Source organism: Anser cygnoides, chromosome 1 (genome assembly GCF_040182565.1).
Source record: "Anser cygnoides isolate HZ-2024a breed goose chromosome 1, Taihu_goose_T2T_genome, whole genome shotgun sequence".
In the NCBI taxonomy this organism is placed as follows: domain Eukaryota; kingdom Metazoa; phylum Chordata; class Aves; order Anseriformes; family Anatidae; genus Anser; species Anser cygnoides.
In genome coordinates this window covers 127,785,959-127,806,418 of record NC_089873.1, presented here as the reverse complement: position 1 = coordinate 127,806,418, position 20,460 = coordinate 127,785,959, and the positions used below count along the sequence as shown (strand labels likewise).

Below are 20,460 nucleotides of genomic sequence, written 5' to 3'. Positions count from 1 at the left end.
AAATGTTACAAAGCAGTTTTGTTTGCTTAAATCTATTTTTAAAAGAGTTCTGGGTTCATGGAGTTAAACGAAGCTAGAAGATGATTGTCTTGGAAGCCTATGAAATAAATGTTGCGGGGCAATTTTTCATGAATTTTGCTAGGGCCTCAGCCTAGTATTTGGCTGACTTCCTTTACTTTTAGCCTCCAGCTGCTGCTTCAGAGTGTCCCAGATCTCATGAAGATCTTGTGTCCTACCTGCCAGCCCTATGCAACTTCCTCAAATATTCTTGGACTACTAAAATGGCACTAGATCCTTGTGTTTTGGCTTCTTAATATCTACTTACTTGTTTCGAAAACCTTTCCACTGAAAGAAGGCAGCATATGTAGGCTAAAATCTTGGCCCCTTTGTAGGCTCTGGTGAAACTGTAAGTGAGCTCTGCAAGTCTTATTTACAAGTCTGTGTATTTATATGTGGAAGTGACTTCAAGAGGTTATCCAGTGCAGCTCCGTCCTCTAAATTTGGAGCTGCTATGCTTACCGAATCTGTCCTTAGGTACCCTCAGTGGCAGGCATTCTTCAGTCCCTCCAGACAGTGCTTTTCCTCTTTGCTGTATTGAAAACGAATTTACTTTTTCTTCTAATGGATATTGAATTGTTCCCTCTGCATTTTAAGCCTAGTATTTCCTGTCCATTACGGCACGGAGAAAAAAACAACCTGCTCCATTACAGCAGCTCTTTTTTAAGCTGAAAGTTTGTTAGGAAGGTTGATCTAGTTTTTCACATAACTACTCTTTTCTAGACTTCTGACTGTTCTTGCTGAGCTTCCCTTGGTTTTCCAGCTGGCCCCTGCCTCACCCAGGGCAGCAGCATCCAAATCTGGGTGTAGCGCACCTGGCTCACACCAGGAAGATTGCTTCACCCTGTGTTTTATACAGTCCTGCTTTGCAGCCATACAGTACTTCACATTCCACTTTGTGTTGTACAGTATGCTAGATAAGCTTTCCTGCTTAACTGTTATTATTATTCTTGCCTTAATGAAGTTGATTATTCCTGTGCTTCCCACAAATCCATGTTAAGTAGCTCAAGCTGATAAAAACCTCAGGTGATTTAAAATATATAACTAATTGGGCTAAAACCAACCAACAAACAAACATGGCAGCTTGTAAACTAACAGCATGACTAGACAAAAAAAAAAAAAGCCTTGCAGACTAGCCTGATGTTTGCCAAGTTCTGTCTCTGTTAGCATAGTATTTACCATATTGTTATATGAAACTTGGCAAGGGGATTTCATCCCTCCAAATCATTCCCACTTCTAGGACTCCGTACTCCAGCAGTCTGGGAAAAATTTCCTCCAAGATCTGTCTTTGTGTATTGTATTAGGTTTGTTCTCTTCCACCATCCACGTCATTACTAAATTCTGCAAAGCAGGGCACCCTTGGGAGAACCCCGCAAGGTGCAGCTGTCATTGCTAGCAGCAAGCCTCCGGTACCTCCTCTGTCTGGGCTTCGCTTTTGCTACCAGAGGGCACCTTGTTTACCTGCGGTGACTAATGCTGCTTGCTTCTGGGAGCTGAACTTCTGGAAGGAAAAGACTGCCCTTGTCTTATACCCATTCTGCATCTAAACAGCAAAGATAAGCGGGAAGTGGATGCTCATCCTTCTGTCAGTTGGAAATTTCATTGGTCCTCAAGAGCTTAACGCTCAGAGTTTACACTAATCACATAGGTTTCATTTGTAAGCTTTCCCGTTGTTTTTCAATATCAAGCATTGCTAATTCTTATGAAACAAATATCACAATAATATGGGTTTTGTTTGTTTGTTTGTTATATGGTAAGCCATGTATTCAGGCAGTTTTGCAAGGATCTCAGTTCTCATTAAATATAAAATAGATTTCTAGTTGTTGGTTGTTTTTTTTTTTCGAAAACTTGTTCAAAATCTGGAAGATAAACAGTTTGTCTCCTTTTGTGGCCCCAGTTTGTGAGTTTTGGATCTAGTTGATAAATTAGCACTCCCACATCATTGTACCAAGTGCAATGCCATTAAGTAGTATGATGTCATGGACAAAGTGTGAAACAAGTTCTCTGCAGGATTTTACTGTATTTACATGAAGAAAATGACTACATTTTAAGTAGGATGGTCACTTTCTGGCTTCACATTTTGAGCATTTCTAGCCCAAAATAATAACAGCTAATTATTTCTTCTCTTCTGGGTTATAGAAGCATGAAGTTTGGCCTTTCAGAATATAAAATATCACCACTGATTTGTTTAGAAGTATTTGATTTAGCATCATTAGAAAATGAGGAGAGAAACTGCCAAAAAAAAAACCACTTTGATTTGAAAACAATTTTCAGGCATGATTTAATCATACAAAGATTTATAGTAATTAAACAAGCCTCACCTGGAAGATTTTTCCTGTCTGTAAACTCAGGGGTAGGCAGATATCAGTGGTACTGCAAGACCTGTCCACAGGGTATGATTTTTCTGCTCTTTACCTATCTAAACATTTCATGTCCACGTCTGAGCTGGTCTGCTTGGGTTCCCATCGTGGGGAGAAACTCTCCCTGCACAGATGGGTACGACCTCAGGCTGCATGAGAATAAATTTCCTATAATGGGGAGTGGGGCGTGCAAGGCTGAGGGGAAACACTTTCTGCTGCTCCAAGGTTATAAAGGAGGGGAGTGTTTGGGTGGGGAGGAAGTTTGCCTTGATGGCTTTACCCAACGAGGCTAGTGAGAGTGGCTGTGCCCGGTGATAGGATGAGGGGGAATGGCCTAAAGTTGTGCCAGGGGAGGTTTAGGTTAGTGTTAGGTCAGAGGTTGGACTAGGTGATCTTGGAGGTCTCTTCCAACCTAGATGATTCTGTGAGTACATAATACAAATTACTGGGGATCATCACAAATTTATTTCTGTGTTAAATGAAAATGAGATTTTGGGTGCAGTTGGCTGGCTCAAGGGGGCTCGGTGATATTCTTGCGTGCAGCAGCGACAGACGTGGCTTGGCCATGTGAGGGGCTGGTTTCAGCTATCACAGCATTTCCTATAAATGCAAAGTAGTTGTTAGAGAGCACTTGAGAACTGGTGACTATGAGACCTAGAGAATTAGGGAGTATTTTCCTGTGGTAAAAATAGCAAAATCTGTTTTCGAATTCACATAAAAGTATTTTAATAGCCTCTACATTTGGCATGAAAGTGTTATTTTTACAATAGTACAATGTGAACGCTTGAAATCCAATATGAAAATCATACTTAATCTATAAAAAGCTTGAAGGTGCTTATTCAGAGAATTCTGCTTCTTTACTCCCTACTAGAATATACCTTACTATTTGTTTTCAACTTTTAATTAAGAAAATAAATTTTAATTTCAAGAGATTTTCTTTTTTTTTGTTTGTTTTTATTATTCAAGCTATGTATATGCACAGACTTTTACAGTAGAAAATCTATATTTTTAACTTTAATGTAATGGTTTTAGGGACTCCGCAGTCCAATTTACAAGTTCTGCTCACAGATGTGGCCACCTTATAGTGGCCATCATGAATTTCATATTATACACAGGCTATCCTTGCATCTTGACAAAGTCAATAAATTTGATTCTATGAACATCTTGCACAGTCTGTAAAATATGTGTGAAGTATTTACATAGTAAAAGAAGTGGAAAACAGGGTGTGTTTTAGTTTTGCTGGGAATACTTTTTTTTTTTTTTAAAGAAGGCTGAAATTTTCGGTTCCATTAATTTTTGAACTATTAGTAGAAAGTGGGAGTAAGTTTCAGGGTTTTCACAAGGTGAGAAAATGATTGCCTTGGAGACTCACAACTTGGAAATGGCTTTTACAGTTAAGGAAACCCAAAAATGTCAGCCAACTTCTTCTTGCTCTCCTCCATCCCCCCAAAAAAAACAATTTTCTAAGCTTGTACATGTTGTGGCTAAACAAGACCATGGGATTTATACTGAGAATATAAAAGTCACTCAAAAGAAAAGGCAGGCTCTTAAGTCACTTTTGAAAATAGCACTTGGGCTCTTGATCAACTTTACTATTCCTGACCTTTAGGGGAGGCTGAATGTGGGAGGCAAGGCCACAGCCAGGAGGCCACGAGCAGCCAGCACCATCTCTTGGAGCCAGGGGACACCTGCAGTCTTTGGACTCCTACTCAGAGGAGATCAGAAGCAGGGCAGGGAGATTTCATATTCCACCCAGGTTTGGCTCTTATGCCACGGCTGCCAGGAGGCTGTGCATGTTGCTGAGCATCACTGCTCCCCAGGACGCTGGGGAATAGGAGGTTGCTGAGTGTAACCAAATAAAGAAAGGAAAGCAGACCCCACCAAGACAGTGGAAGCTTAGCTTACCTGGACAATAGGATAGGAAACAGCTACTTTCCACGAGTCGTGATCTGTAGTGCTTGTTGGGAACAGACAGGAGACATTGGGGTAGCTGGGGAAGAGAAGGTGAAATGCAGTGGAGTGGGACAGAGGCAAGACACTGAAGACTAGGAATACATCTGTAACAGTGAGGATAAGCTGTGGAACAAGTTTCCTTGAGTTGTGATTGGTTTTACAAATGAAAATCCCATCAGACTTAACACTGTGCCATGACTGAGAATGATGGTGTTATAAATCTTTCTCCCTGTTAGAGAACCTGTTTTAAGAACATTTTGTCTTCAGAGTGGCATATTTCTCTTACAAGAAAACCTAGTGTAAATGCATTCACGCTGTGTTTGCCTTTGTTTCACAGAATGGTACAGCTTAGCATGCTGCGCGGGTGAGTCAAGTGGATGTACTTTATGTTGGGGCCACATTCAGGTGGGCTGCGCTAGCACACCAAACCATTTCCTCAGCCCAAGTTATCCTCTAAGGAGGAGAATCCAGCATAACCTCATGATTACGTCATAAACCCTGCAATATTTCTGCCCATAATTAGCTGAAGTGACAGTTACTTTGCTGAATAAAACCTTCTCCAAGTGCTCCCTTAACTCATGTCTTCCAAAACCATCACCAGAAGCCTTTGGTGAGACTTTTTCTTCAGATAACTTACTCATTTGTACCATACTGAAATGGAGTAGATATTTTAAAAAACGAAGTCATAAGCCTGTTTCTTATTTTGTTCTTCTATTTTTTGTATTCAGCTTGTGGTTGCTTATCTTTTGCAGTTGCCATAGCTAGCTCCGTTATAAATGACCAAAAGCATATAGGCAGATCTTCATCTCTGTTTCCTGGGATTTATTAACGTCTCCTCCTTTCAGGGCAAATATAATTTTAGTAATAGTTCCACACTGGGCAGGGGAGGTTGGTGTCTACACTTACGCCTTTAACTATGGCATTCCAATTCTGAAACCCCCACATGCTTATGCACACACCTGCTGATCCCATAGGCCTTGCCATTGCAAGGGGTTGGTTAAACAACCTTCAGACTAAGCTGACCGTGTGCGTGCTGTATTTCGTAGTACACAGACAAGTGTTTCTGAGCCCCATTATGTAAACTGTAGCCACCAACTTTTTTTTTTTCATCACTGGTAGTTGTGCTGATATTGTGCCTCACACCATACTGTAACCAGAAAAAAAATCAATTCTTGCCCATTCCTACCTTGTATACTTTCTCATAAGAAACTCGAATTGAGAAAGTTCTTGGTTTTCCACACCGTTTTTATATAAATGTATCACATAGTACACACTGAACTTTGTTACCTCTGTAACCACAGTAAAATCTTTAATATATCAGATAAAAGCAAGGACACTATAAAAGGTAGCATGACCTCTATGTATTTCTGAATGATTTTCCTTGGGTCTCTTTTCCAGAAGCAATCTTGTTTTCTGTGCTTCTTTTACGTTAGTTATGAAAGACATGATATAAATCAAAGATCAGTTCATAGCCTAATTCTATGTTGTTGCACCAGGATAATTCCTCTAGAACCTCTCCACCTATATTTCTGGAATAAAAAATTTTTATGAAGATGAACATAAATTCAAGTCACTGCAAATTACATAGGCATCAGTGAGAAGTCTAATGTTGTAAAGCCTATTTGGAATATCCATGTGTACTGGTAGCAATTCCTGATGTTATACAATAAAATTAGTGAGCTTTTTGCCATCAAATATGCAGCTTCTTTAAGAGAGTATTCCTTGCAGAATTAAAGATTCACTAAGTTTGTGTTTTTAACTATTTTGTCTTTTTGTCTTGAAGCCTAGCTTTTCCATTCTGCTCAGCAGATGTGGGCTTAGTAAATATTTCCCAAAATGTTGAATCGTGTAGTTCTGTATCAGATCTCAGACTCTTAGCTATTTGCAGTTTAAAAAAAAAAAGAAAAAAGAAAAAAGAAAACAACAAAGAACTGCAAGTGCAAGTGATTGCATCTGGAGAGCAGCTGGAGAGCATTGAGCCTGAAGTTTCAGCTAACAGCCTGCCTTGAATAGTGCCTAAAAACACATTTCTAGGGAAGAGTTAGAGATCTCTTTGTGGAAGAGAAGATTCTTCTAAAAAGTGGTTTTATTGCTTTTGAATTTGGGTGTACTTTTAGGCATATCATGTGGCAACAAGGAATTGTATGGTTTACAGGCTGGAGAGAAAAGCATGTCCTTTGGTTAGTTTTGAATCTATCACCCAAACTTTCAGATGTTCCTTGTAATGGAAGAGGCAACAATCAACCTTTTTCTCTGCTTACTTGGTGCATGTGTGTACTTGTAGTTGTACAGACCGCTTATTATCTCCCTTGTTTATAGGGATGAGCAAGTCTTGAATGGCTCTAGACTGTGCAATCACACTTTGCAGGAAAAGCCTTTCATAACACCAATAATCCTAGCTGTCCATATATGTACCTATTTACTGCTTTTTTATGCAAGAAGGCCAGAATGGCATATACTCTTCAGCGTGTGACACATCAGAGGTTTATACTATAGCATTTTAATGTTTTCTGCTTAATCTTTCTGTATTTACTCAGAAGTAAAAGACAGACCTCCCACGTTCTCTGGTTTCGAGGACGCTGATTTGATATTATTAACAAATATTCTGCAGTCATGGCTTTGCAATCCAGAAGGAGAACTAATGGAACTGTTTGTTATAAGGTGGTTCTGCCTTACAGAGAAAAAAAATAAAGGTGTCATTTTGATGTAGGCGATACATAAAAAGAGAAATGTAATGCTTGTTCACATAAAAGACTGTGAAGGAGAAGGAAGCTAAAGAGACAATATAATTACTAAAAGAAATTAACAGTGGGCATAGGTGGCTTGAGAAAGAGTGGCTTGAGAAATTACTCAATGAGGAGGGAGGCTGCTACAGTGGGATAGGAACAGAATTTAGTTAGATGATATTCAGGGTTTTCCAGGCTGTAGAGGTGCTAATATTTTCTTGGTTAGTGACAATGTTTTGATAAAATGCACTTAAGCAAACTGAAGTGGAAGTGAGTAGCCAGTTGCTGGGAATATTTCCCCTGCAGAACAGACCAGGCTGGTGCTAGAGCTTACCCAAGGCACAGAGGACAGCACAGGTCAGAGAAGACACTTGGACAGAAGAAGCCCCTCAGAACCAGCCTCTTTGGGCTGACCACCCTCTTGGGCCAAGCAGGCTTACCTGGCAGTTTTCAAGGTTGTCTGTTTTTGTAGATGAACCCCCAACAGCGTTAAGGGGTGCTTGGTCATTTCTCCCCTGGGCAGAGCAGGACCCCCGTGCACCTTTTTTGCAGAGCAGCAGCAGTGCTTGCTCACCTGGGGATTGCAGGGGAGTGGGCTCCTGTGTGCTCGATGCCATCACCTGGTTGGATGTGTCTTTTTTCTTTTTGGTATTAATTACCTTTGAAATGCATCTCCACTTCTCGGCAGATTGCTATGGCAACTCTAGGGTAGGTTGCAGCTGCAGAGCTGCAGGATTCAGCCACCACGCTCCCTCCCACCCAGGGCTGGTCTTCCTCCTGCTCCTCTTCCTCACCAAGGCGATGGGCTCAGGTCAACCAGTTGCCATCTTGTGCCATGGTGCCCCTTCTACCTGGAGCTGGGCTGTGCTCTGGGGGAGGGCTCCCCTCCTCTTCATCAGTCCTCATACATTAAGATTTGAGGAAATAAAAGGGGATTTTTTCTGGTTGTCTGCTCTAAAACCCCAGATGGGATAACAAGAGTAACAAGTACAGTCATTCATTCGCGAAAACAGTCCTCTCATTTCCAGTTAAAAGCCATGAAGATCCTGTTTTCACACTCTTGCAAAAGACGAACACTTTTGGCATCTCCGAAGGTTTTGTGAAGTGCTGGGTGGAGGAGATTGAGCAGGAAAAGCGGAATTGGTACTCGGGAGCCTGCGTGGCTGTGCCGGCGGGCCCTGTGCACTGCTCCGTCACCCCGGGAGGGGTGATGTCACCTCTTATAGCCCCACCAAGGCAGCAGCAGGACTCTGCCCTCCCATGCCGAGCACACCTCATCCTCTCTTGTCAAGAGTGTCTTGACAGGTCTGGTGGGTGTCTGGATTTCATGGGGCAGCCAGACAGAAGGGCTGAGGGCTCCCCCATCACGGGGCATCACACAGCCATGAAACCCTGGCCTAGCATCCCTAAGCATCCCTAAGAATCCCTAAGCTATTTGGGCTTCCCAAACAGCGTGACAAATACGTTTTACCTTCCCCCAACAACTACCACCTTTCCATGAGGAGAGATTCCTTGTGGTTTTTTTTGAATGGGTATTTAACCAGGAGCTTGAATGCAAAGGTGATATGACAAAAGGCTCCTTTGATTAGTTTGCTGCTTTTTGCTTCCTAAATTGTGCATAGAATTACTTTCTTAACAAGCTTGAAGAAATGCTATCCAATTAAAGAGATAATATTCACTCTGGCATGTTCAGGGATTTGAAATAATTTTAAAATTTGTTATTTTTTGCTATCTTTAAAGTTGAAATACACTGGGGAACTTTTGACATTTTCAGCATTTGACTCCTGTAAGAGGAGCCTTTAGCCTAATGAAATCCCTGTTCAACTCTGATTTGCTCTAATTACACTGGTGAGTGCATTTTTGGAATATAATAGTCTTAGGATATACTTTTAGAAAAATTTTGGAGCACCTTTGAAAACAGCTCTTGCATGTTAAAAATACACAAGCAATTATATGCAAAAAAAAACATAGCAATGTTTGGCTTTCCAGAAGGATACCTTACATAAAACCCTTCTGTGTAAGCTTTTTATGTACAGATAATTTTCTTCAAAAAAGAATAACGGAAAATTCACCAGATGAAGATATATTCTTTCAGTATCTACCAGACGTGAAATGTTTTATCATTAATCCTTCATTTTATATTCCCAAGTAGGTACTGAATTCACTGTAGCAAAACAAGCAGCTAACTGCTGCATTTGTCTGATGGGCTTTCGGGACACCTGAGAAAGCAGCTGAATCATTGTTTTAACACAGGAGGGGAGATTTGTACATTGTCTTTGCAGAAACCAAGCGAATTAGAAACAAGCTTTCTAAAAGCAGTTTCTTTATATGCCGATTTTGTGCCATGTATTTTCAGTTTGATGATCAGAGGGAGGGGTTTCAGATCTGATAACATTTGTGTTGCTGAATATGGTCCTCCTCGAGCCTGGAAGAGACCTGTCTGAATCAAAACCAGAGTTGGAGCAGAACCATATGACTTGCCTGGGAACAATCAGGCAAGCTGGGTTAACTGATCCCACACAGGCTAATTAATGTGTGAGAAGAGAGAACAGGTTGCCTTTGTTATGTGGAGCACAACCAGCTAGGAGTGGGGGGGTTATCAATATCGGAGTTGATGGCAGTGCCAGATGAGTAATCACATACTCCATCTTTTGTGTGTGCACTTCTCCGGGGAGTTCCAAATTTGATTAAAATATCTCAATGTGAGCTGAATGATAATAATCTGCCCTCCCAACGTTCCCTACCTGGCCAGGTCTTCACAATATCCATGCTGAGCACTGCAGCAAAAGCCACTCAAGAGCCTCAGCAGAACACATGCACGAGGAGGGAGATGCCACTTTTTGCTCAGTCAAAATAGCATCAGTAACTCTCTTCCGTTAATCCACTCTGAGAAAAGATCCTAGGACACGATGGAAAGTCACACCAGCTGTGGTGAGGGCAGCATTGTGGTCCTCTGTGGATGTGAGCAGATAGAGGGGAGGTGACAGTCTATCCCTGCGTTATTTAGTCATGCAAGGGATTTTGTCAATGTGTCACTATTTCTGTTGATAGTATGAGAGGCACCATCAGAAAGAGCAGTTATAATGCTGGGGTATTCAAGTGCTCTTTATCTAAAGTGGTCTCTACTGCTCAGGGTTAAAAATTTAAATTTGATGTGTTATAATTAATTCTATACATTTCTTTTTCCTGTGAAAGCCTCAAGTGAGTAAATGCATAAAAATTCCAAGAAATATGCTGCATATAAAGGTGATGTAGAGAATAGTCTGTTAGAATAACAAGACCAGTTCTCTTTGAATATTTCATACTGAAAAAATTGGGTGATACAAATGCAAAAAGGTAGTACATTACTTTTTTTTTTTTTTTTCCCAAGATTGAAGTTCAAAGCATTAGTCAGGAGGCACAACTCTCATTTTTCTCCTGTATAGTAATTGTTTCACTAGGAAACAAACTGGAACTACAGTTCCTGCTTCGTGATCAGGAAATAAAGACATCTTTTCAAGCTGTTCTCAGTATAAACCATGTAGGAGGTTTGGTAGATTAAATTCAGCTTTATATGCCATTGCAGCCATAGCCTAACTTTACCTTATGACAGTACTAAGAACTGGGTTGAAAGGAACCTCACCTTTAAATGTATAGCTAACGTTGCATGTATTTTGAATATAACATTGACTTCTCTTAGATGGGGCATATCCCATGGAAATATGTGACCTAGTTCCAGTGTAATCCATCAATTGTAGTGCCAATATACAGAAATTCGAATAACATTCACAGAATTCATGAATCGTGCATTGGGACATTAAATCTTAATTATATCTTGTGCCTTCTGAACTTATATAAAATTATATAAATAACTATATACTGTAAGAAATTTAGCCAGTTTCTTTTTTTTTTTTTTTTTTTGTCTGACCAGGGTTTTCCAAGCATATGCCTTTTTCTCCACTCTAAAAGAATGATGCACTTTTTTTTATATACCAATAACAATGGATGTTTTTCAGATTTTCTATAGTCTCACTGTTTTTTTGTCCCAAATTAGGCAATGTCCTCTGTCTGGGAGCAACAATTTGTACTGGTTTACAATGGTAATGACACGAAGTGCTTTACAAAACTAATTGCTGACTTCTGACAAAGCCACAACTCAGACTTCTCAGCCTTGGAGCTGTGGACTGTCACACCAGTAACAACTGCACATGAGGTGAACTAGACACAAGTCAGCATACGTGTGCACAGCTTAAGACAGGATCATATAGAGAATAATGCTATTCTGCGTATTAATGTATATGTTAGTGGTGTGGTGCTGCAATGTATGAGACAACCTTAACTACCATTTTTCAGTTCTCCAAGTGCTTTTTAGTTTAAATGTTTATTTTAGTGGATTTTTTTTGCTTACTTTTTTAATTAATAATAAAAACCCTAAAAATAGGGTTATCTAGCTATAACTGTAGTGTCTGAAGTCCATATCGGGAGAGCAAGGGCGCATCTGCACCTTTAGAAATACCGCGTTAAAAGGGAGAACCCCTGCTGTAGATGACAACCCTGTCATTTCCGTGCTGCCTTCTGCTCACGCAGCCGAGTGCAGCCCTCAGGCAGGAACCGCCACTGGGGACTGTTTGTGTTCTGGCATCCCACCCATCCTCCCCACTCCCTGAGTCCTGCTTTCTTGTTGTGCTGCTTTCTTGTACAGTATTTGTGCTCCTGGTGTTCTTTTGTTGTCGCTTTTAGCTCAGCAGGGGCGCATGGGACACTAAAGAACATACAGTAGTGTTGGAAAAACTGGAACTTGCCATTTGGAGACAGCATATTCCTGTATTTCATTTCACTCTCGTCACTGTATTAACTAAAGTCTCCAGCAGAGTACCGAGTGACTCCTGTCACAGCTTCCCCATCTAACTGGCTTCTCACAGGATGACCTGCAGATATGCTACTTGGGAGCGTAGTGTCAGGAGGCTGCACTGCATGTGTCATCCAAACCCTCTGTGTGGCACCTGTCCATGACCCAAACAGTCCCAAAGGCTGTAGTCGCCTCCCACTGCTGTGCAATGAGCAGTTTATGAACCTGCCAGCATTCCTCCGGGGCAGTCTGTCCAAGCAGCATTTAGCCACGTCCCTAGACCGTACCCCACCCCAGTAGCTGCCACTAGATTTACTACAGAAGCAACCAAACATGTCTCATTATTGGTCTAGACAATAGTTAGGAGCTTCTCAACAATGTTCATTTCCATCTCTTATGCATATATACACAGACGTAGAGATATGTACACAAAATAGGATAAAAATGAAAGAAAGCAAAGAGATTCAAAATGCAGTTACAATTTTACTGATTGGCACTATAGAAGGGAAGTATGAAATTTCCTTTTCTAAAGCTTCAGTAAGCCTGCTATCCTGCTATGATACAACCTGGAAAGCAAATTTACCATGAAGTTGCCATGTAGTAAGTAGGCACCTTGTACTCAGCTTAGGCAAAACATATAATGTGAACATTCATAAGAAAGTTCGTACTCTCAAGTGGCAGCAGTAAAATGCTATGCACTTTCTTAAAAAAAAAAAAAAAAAAGCGAAAACCCTAACTTTAATTAACTCTCATTAGTGATTACTGGTGTGTGCCTTCATTACTTATAAATAGGTCTCAAAAAGAGGAAAAAGTTGCTTCACCTTCCATGCCCTCCCCCCACCCCTTTTTTTGTTGCTTTTTAAGACCTTAATGATTGTGACTCAGACATTTCTCTCAGGTGAGAACTTTCTCCTCTCCCCTGCTTATATTTTTGTTGGGTTTTGAGACGTGTGGGCATGGCTGGAAGGGCCTGCAGAACATCCCTTTGCACTTGCTTGGGTTGCTCACAGCCCTGATGCATTTTCACACAGCTTTTGATGGGCAAAGGACCTCCCATTGCTACAGGTTTGCTCAGACATACAAGTCCTCACATCTTGCATAACCGCATTTGCTGAAGAAATATGCAGCAATTATAGCAGGCAGTTTTGTTTCTATAACCTCTCTGGGGAAGTCATTTGCTGTAAAGCTATTCTCATAAGACAAACGTAACTTGGTTGATAAATGCAGTAAATTCACTTCATTTTTTTCATAGGGTTGCATTCAGTTTTGTATGTGAATGAGACTTGGTTTATTTTTCAAAATGTTTGTGAGTCTCATGAGTTTCATAAATTGTAGTGTCGATAAGTATCCATCTAAAAAAGCACATTGCTTGTTCTTTGTTATTTGTATTTGTTCTCCTTTAAAACAAATATAAAAGCCCTATTCTGGAAAGTGAAATGTGCTGGAGATATTTTCACATAAATTATTTTGCTAATTCTAGTGATAAAAAAAAGGAAAAAGAAAAAAAATGTATTTTAGAATGATAAGAAAATATAATTTTACTACCAAAAGGCAGAATTTCCAAACTCTTAGTGTGCATCTACCCTAATAGGAAATACTGAACAGTTGCTTACTATCAGTAAGTGTTATAGTAAAATAATAAGAAAATCTATTTAGAAAACCCCCCAAAATGTGCCAGTTAATTATATTCACCATCAGATAAATAGGACTGTGTATGGTACCACTTATCTTAAGAGGTCCTAATGAAAGGTGGTTAAGGTACATCGTGACTAATCCAAACTGGGACACAGCAGAATCACCGGTGTTTTGTGATAGTGCCACAAAGGCCTTAGCAATATTACTGAATAGCCTTTTCAAAAGTACGTCTTATCAGCAGGTCTTTCTTCACAAACAGTCATCTAGTAATAAAAAATTTAGTTGCGTTTGAGGTCCGTAAAAACCATCCTGTCCCACAGCCCGCAAAGGTAGCACAGTTCTTCCCCGCATCCCTCCCACCAGGCACGGGGTGCGTTACCCAGCTGGCCTCCGCAGGATGTGTGGAAGAGTGGGGTTTAAGTATCTGACAGGTAAAACCCTTGCCCTAATGAAAATACCCCTCCTTTATTTCATAGCCACCTTCTTTCACGACAAGGAGTTTCTTTCATCCGTGCCTAACCTCCTGTGTGAAACCAAACCTCCTGAATTATTAGCGATAAAATTATAGGAACAGCATCCGTGAGACAACTGGATCTCCTGATGCTGCAGAAGGGACACCTACAAAGCAGCAGGAGCCTCCATCTCTTAGTGCCTTTTTCCAAGCAAATCCAAGACCATTATTTTTAATGCTGTGGCTATTAGTATTACAAAACAGGCTGAAATGTGAAAAGCATTCAGCCCACTGAGTCTCCTTTCCCTCTAACCCAATGAGTCCTGCAATGTGCTAGTTTGGGCTTTTGTTTTTTGAGGGTTTGGGTTCTGTTTGGTTTTATTTTGTTTACTTCCGGTTTTATTTGCTTAGGTTTGGGGGGTTTGTTTTCCTTTGTATTCTTTCATTTTGGTTGTAGAATCAAATGTTCCTTATTTAAAGCCATAAGTTACATAAAAGCTTCTCTTGACTGCTATTCTTAGGACGCAGTTACATAAACTGTTTTCCTCTCCCTTTTTTTCCCTCTTCTCCCTTTTGACACAAAGAATTCCTGGGAAAACTAAGAAGTTTAGGAGAGACTGAACTCTCTTTAAGCTTCACAGCATTGCTCACACTGTAACTCTTTGGAAACTCATTTTGCAATTGCTGCCATGGGTGGACCAAATGGCACCACTGTTTCTATCTGGAATTCTCTCCACCTTGAGCCTTCTGTCACGGAGACATTTCTCTTTTTTGCTATCCCAGACCTTTCCTGGTATCCTCAAGAGTAAGAATGGCAATGCTTGGTATTTTCCTTCCTTTTTCATCCTGTCTTTAAAAAACAAAACAAAACACACAAATAAAACCAACAAACCTCTTCAAATAGGCATAAAGAAGTCTAACCAATTAAATAGGATATAATTTTTACATGTTTATACTTTGCCTAGATGAACTTTTTTCCAAAGTGAGGATTATTATTATTATTATTATTATTAGACAAATGATCCCACCCACAGCTTTTTCTATCTGGAATCTAAAAACAGTGGATTTGGGAAATCATGGAAAATTTCATATTGTATTACAAATAAGTATAGTAGACAGCAAGATAGGGAATCTAGTGAAACCAGCTGGGCTTTCATAACTGCCCTTTGTGCAGGGACTGCACAAATAGGCAGAAACTCTTCAGCAAACAACTTAGTTACACGCTGCTTGTTCCACCTCTCTCTCTTTTCTTTGCTAACACAGGTCTGCAAAAATTTACAGGTTCTCAAGTCCTAGTTTTTGGGTGCTTGTAGTGTCAGCATAGTTTCAAAATCACGTGTAGCTCTGTATCTTGCCTTTCACCCAAAATGTCCAGTACTGGATTGCCATCTAGAATAATTAAAGGAGCCTGGTTGCATTGTACTACCTCTTATTCTGTTTCGCACATAGGCTGTTGCCAGGGTATTTTTCTGTTTATAGCATGTTTGATGGATTTGGGACACACTCTTTGCTTCCTTTCTCCTCATTCATGTGACCCTTTTCCAGAGTTTCCAAATGAGCTCATGTCTTTTAAGTATGGAGGAAACCAGCCCACACTGGTTAGGATGTGTATTGTTCTCTCGTTTTATTGTGTTGTTTCTTTTTTTTAGTCTTTGTTCTGTTTGTTTGGTTTGTGTTTTGTTTGTTTGCTTTTTCCTTTTTTTCCCAAAGCATATCCACAAAGAGAGAACATAAAGCTTTCTGCCCTGAATACCTCCTTTGCATCAGGGATGTATGTTTCTGATAGAGCAAGATGTCATACCGAAACAGTGCCGTGTCTCTGTCCTCGTGAGCATACCTGCATGCAGATTAGAAAAGCTCGGTAGTGCTGCAACTGTATGCCAGATTTGCTATTTGCTCTTGTTTGCATGATAGTATTTCTAATATACTAATATGATATGGAAATAATGGCACATCACCGTTCTCTCAACATATTGTATCACTGCTTTATCGTATTAGGCTAATACACTGCGAGAGTTGATAGCACCTCTCCATGTCAAATCGGATCCACTTCTCTTGGCACTGAACCGATTGGACTCAAAGGTTGATAAACTTATCATTAGCGAATTGGCACGACGGAGACTCAACTTCAGCCTCTTGCAAGCAAGCTAATGGCCTCCGTTCAGAAAGTCAATTCTTCTTGAATAACATTGGTGTTTATAAAAGAGAACAGACCTGTTAAAGCATAGACAACCACATGCCTGGATATGAGGCCTCCAGGAAGGCGTCAAAGGGCATGGCCAGTCTTTTGAAGAATGCACCCTTTCCACAATGGGACTAGGCACAAGGTCAGATCCAGTCTACACGGAGCACATTTGCAGAAAATACTGCCCCGCATGGGAGAACGGAAGGGGAAGAGGGTCTTGGCAGGGGAAGGGCTTTGATGTCAATCAGTTTTGTTCTGCAGACCTCGAGGAATTAAAGAGGGATTCAGCCGCGGTAACGCTAAAATCATGTTGCTTTTGCTGAACTGCAGTGAATCCATTCAGGCCAACCAGACAGATTGTGCCATTTAAGCGTCCTTCACTAATGTGAAGGACGTTACCTTCCTGTATCATGCTAAACTAAGTGTATTCTGTCAAGTGAAGGTGTGCACAGACCTTTCAGAGACTTCTATTTCTCTAATGATTTGTAATGCATTACCAGAGGGTACACTGACACTGGTTTGGATGATGACGGAGAAGATACCTCACGCTGAGATTTATTAGACTCTGCAGATAAACTCTTCAGTTCCTCTTTATCTTCTAGGACTTAACCATGTGAGTGATGCTGCCTGGCGAAGCAGGCACAAAGTATTCTCTGTATAACAGCCAGATTCCAGAGGGCTCTTTTGGGGCCAGTATTTGTCTGGATGTCACTCAAAGTAGATTCAGATATTGTATTTATCACTATGTTCTGGGTCCCCTATGGGTTGATGTTTGCCTCTATCTCTGTGGTTAGAATGTGGATTTTCCTTAATATATTTGGCTAAGGGTGTATTGTAATAATGTTAATGCTAATTACTTGATATTTCATACTATCTTATGGGGAGATACTTTTAAAAATGTATTTTGAAATGTTTTCTTTCTGTTTGCTCAATGTATGGTATTGCATTATGTTAATACCAATAAAATTATATATATATAGTTATATATATTTCCCTTTTATAAAGAAGTAAATTATGCTTTTTTGCCTCACAAACAAGAAATGTGCAGTGAATAAAATTACATCATTCTGCCTTACAGCAGGTGACAAAGCTTATAATAGTTTTAATATTCTTTTTTGAAAAATAAAAAGTATAGTATGACATACACTAGTTGGAAATTCATCAAAATGCATGTTGTGTTTCTGCTTAATGGGACTGTCACGAATCAGCCTAAGTATTTAACAATGTTGTTTTGGCATCTTTAATTTTTTCCAATCAAAAACATACACTGTATTGCTATTATTGCTTACAAAATTGTACTTTCATAAATTTTTGCCTGTTGACCAAATAGACAAACCCACTGAGTTTTTATGACTCTCTTGTCTGTAGGAATTGATTTTTAAATTTAATTCAGTGCTCTTTCCAATGCTTGGCAAAGGCAGGATTTATTTTTTATATAAGGTTGCCTTTGAAGTACCTGCCTCTGCCAGGGCTATAAATCACTGCTAAGTACATAAAGGTTCTGCAACCTGAAGGATGTATCATTAAAACCATGCTGGAATGGCCTGAAACCTGAGCCAGTCCTTTCCGTTCTGTCATTAAACTCCATAATTAGTTAGAGATGAAATGTTTTGGAAATGAATTAGAGAAGCAGAAGCAAAGATGTGAATCTTAAATGTCCTTTGGCTGCCATTCTGGGTTACGCTGATGGCTTATTTGCCGCCTGTAGCCAAAGGCCAGCATATATCTGAGCTATCATGAATTAGATTGTCTTCAGCTTCCTCTCTTTCTTTTCCCCACCCTTTCTAACATATTGTAATGAGTATCATTGTTTTGCAGAGGCATTCAGAAGGGCTGTAATTAGCAGTCCCTGGCATTTAATTGCATACACATTTGTTAAATATTTTTCTGTATGCCTTAAAATAAAGTATAGAAAATGGCAGTAATGTTTCTTTAATGAAGGCATTTGATTTATTCATGAAGTCAGGATTTTTGAAGGTGTTATTTTGGGCTTAATAAAGGAAATAAGCCAGCAAATTTTCAGCTTTGCCATTGTCTGTAAGGGCTGATGTTCACTTCCTTCCTTTTGTTTCTTTTGTGTGCAAACACATTCTTCCCAATGGATGGGGAACGGACCTTTCTTCTGTGATCACTGTCATGCCAGTTTTGAGAGAAAGCTTGATGCTAGGGTGCACGGATGTGCACAAGCTTATTGGGCGTTATGACACCTGATGACATGAGCGATGACTAGAAAAGTCGCATGGCATTGCATTTCTCTTGCTATGGCAATAGCATTTGTTCTCAAAGGTACCGGGCAGGGACTGAACTCTGTTCGCTGCTTACAGACCGTGGTGGTGTGATGGGCATTCAGCAGCTGGCAGGGGGTGCTGAATATCTGGCAGTGGCATGCCCTAAATAAATGACATGTGAATCAGGGTGCAGATTAATTAGTCTGGGATCTAATCAGTGCAGCTATCATAACATGTGCAATTATAAATCCAATAATAAATCTGAATGTCTGAATAAATAAGACATCTTCTGGGATAACATTTTCAGAAGTATTTTAGGCCCCTTTCATAAATGCCTCAGGAGCTGCTTCCCCAGCCAGCTATCGTACATTACAGAGGTAACCGAGCTGGCTGTTAAATGACTGTAGCTCCTGCCCACGCTGATTTACCACATTTCTTTCATGTTGAAATTGGGATTTAGACTCCTGAGTGATGCAAGTGCTTTTGAAAATTTCACTTGGTGTTACATTTTCATCCACATAAGCAAACTTGGGAGGTAGCCTGAACTGGAGTTTCATTTTCTCGGTGGATGCTGCTCACTGGGAGCACTTACCCCTTCTGTTCAGGCAGGCTTTCAGGTATCAAGCCCATCAACCCTGACAGGCATTGCTGTTGTGAAAGCGTGACTGTCGCTTGATTCTGAGTGGTGAGTAATGTCACTGGGCCGATATCATTTGTCACTTAACCTTTCACAACTTCGTATGCTGTAACAGCATAGGTTTGTGAAAAAATATTTTCCTGAAGCAGTAATTGCTTCCATGTATTGCTTGTGGGATGGATTCATAGGGACAGCCTCATCCTGTTTAAAAGTCACAACATCCCCAGAAGTATAGCAGTTTACCCAGTCCTCTTCAGATCCTGGCTTACCTCATAAATAAAAAAAATAAAAAAAAGTTTTTCATTGTTTTTGAACTGAGGGGACTAAGGGGAAGTGTACCATCAAAATGTAATTGCCTTGTTTATTTCACTTCAACATTGGTAGCTTGTGGTAAAATTAAACAGCACTTGTATCAATATGTGGCACAGAAAAATGTCAAGATATCCTATTTCGTTGTGTTAAAATTCTCCCAAAGAGTCACTAAAATCTGTTCTGTGGATGAAGGTTAAACTGATTTCTTCATAGGCAACTTAATGAGCAGAGCACTGTGTCCAAATACCAAAGGATGCAATTATAACACTGCTGCCAAAAAGTTCTGCCACTGATTGTAGTTCCTCTTACTTTGGGAAACCTCTGAGTTATTTCAGCCTCATTCTTATGCCCTCTCTGAAATCACAACCCACTGATACAACCTCATGAAACAGTACGGCTGGGAGCAAATGAGGAGTTTTTCCTGATGCTCATTTGAGGTGTGTAAGAGCCATCAAGAGACCACACGAACAGTGAGCTAATTATTCCCTCTGACTGTGTTTTCCCTTCCCACTAACATATTAACCCATTTGCTGGCACCTGTACTTCACTGCTAAGTGGATGTTGAAAATGCCTGAATGTTGCTGTCAATACGACAGTGCCGGTCTGCAGGGAGAAACCTTGCGGCTCATTTTCTTTTTTTTATTTTTATTTTTTAATGCTGGGTTTACTGTCAGACAATTTTAATATTGAAGTCCATTTGCATGGAAAACTGAAGAGCAGTGACTGATGTGGGCCTGAGACTTCCAGTAAGGCCAGCCCAAGCGTCCCATGACGTCTGGAGGCTGATCATGCTCCAGCCCACCAGGCTACAGACCGCCATCTGCCAGCCCCTCTGCTGGTGGCTCAAAGAGGCAAGGCCATGACGTGGAGCAGGCAGCTTTTCATCCCGATATCACCAGAGAGGTGACCCGAGAGGAAAAGAGACTTGCCGGGATCTACTGATCCAAAAAAGAAAACCACTAGTGCCATAAATGTTTCACAGAAATAATTGGACCCTTGGTGCCACAGCAATAGCATCTCTCGGGCCTTACAAAGGCTGGGGTCAGATCCTTTAAAGGTGATTATGGTACCTAACTGCTACTGATTGA

At 40.4% G+C, this 20,460-nt stretch overlaps 1 protein-coding gene and 1 long non-coding RNA gene across 12 annotated transcripts in view; one reads left to right on the top strand and one right to left on the bottom strand.

The window, feature by feature from the left end:
• CNKSR2 (connector enhancer of kinase suppressor of Ras 2) overlaps positions 1 to 20,460 on the top strand; it is a 219,597-nt gene that overhangs the window by 186,547 nt on the left and 12,590 nt on the right. The window contains exon 21 of one of the 11 annotated variants that reach the window (XM_048066779.2): positions 16,009 to 18,116. The exons of the other annotated variants lie outside the window; for them this stretch is intronic. Within the exon in view, the coding sequence (XP_047922736.1) occupies positions 16,009 to 16,013 (5 nt within the window). The 3' untranslated portion in view covers positions 16,014 to 18,116. Of the gene's footprint in view, positions 1 to 16,008; positions 18,117 to 20,460 lie in introns of those variants that run through there. 11 annotated transcript variants of the gene reach the window in all.
• LOC136786707 (uncharacterized) lies at positions 2,520 to 5,643 on the bottom strand. The gene is made up of 3 exons (XR_010826116.1): positions 4,657 to 5,643; positions 4,323 to 4,407; positions 2,520 to 3,017 (listed from the first exon to the last, which is right to left on the bottom strand). It is a non-coding gene; the product is annotated as an uncharacterized lncRNA (long non-coding RNA).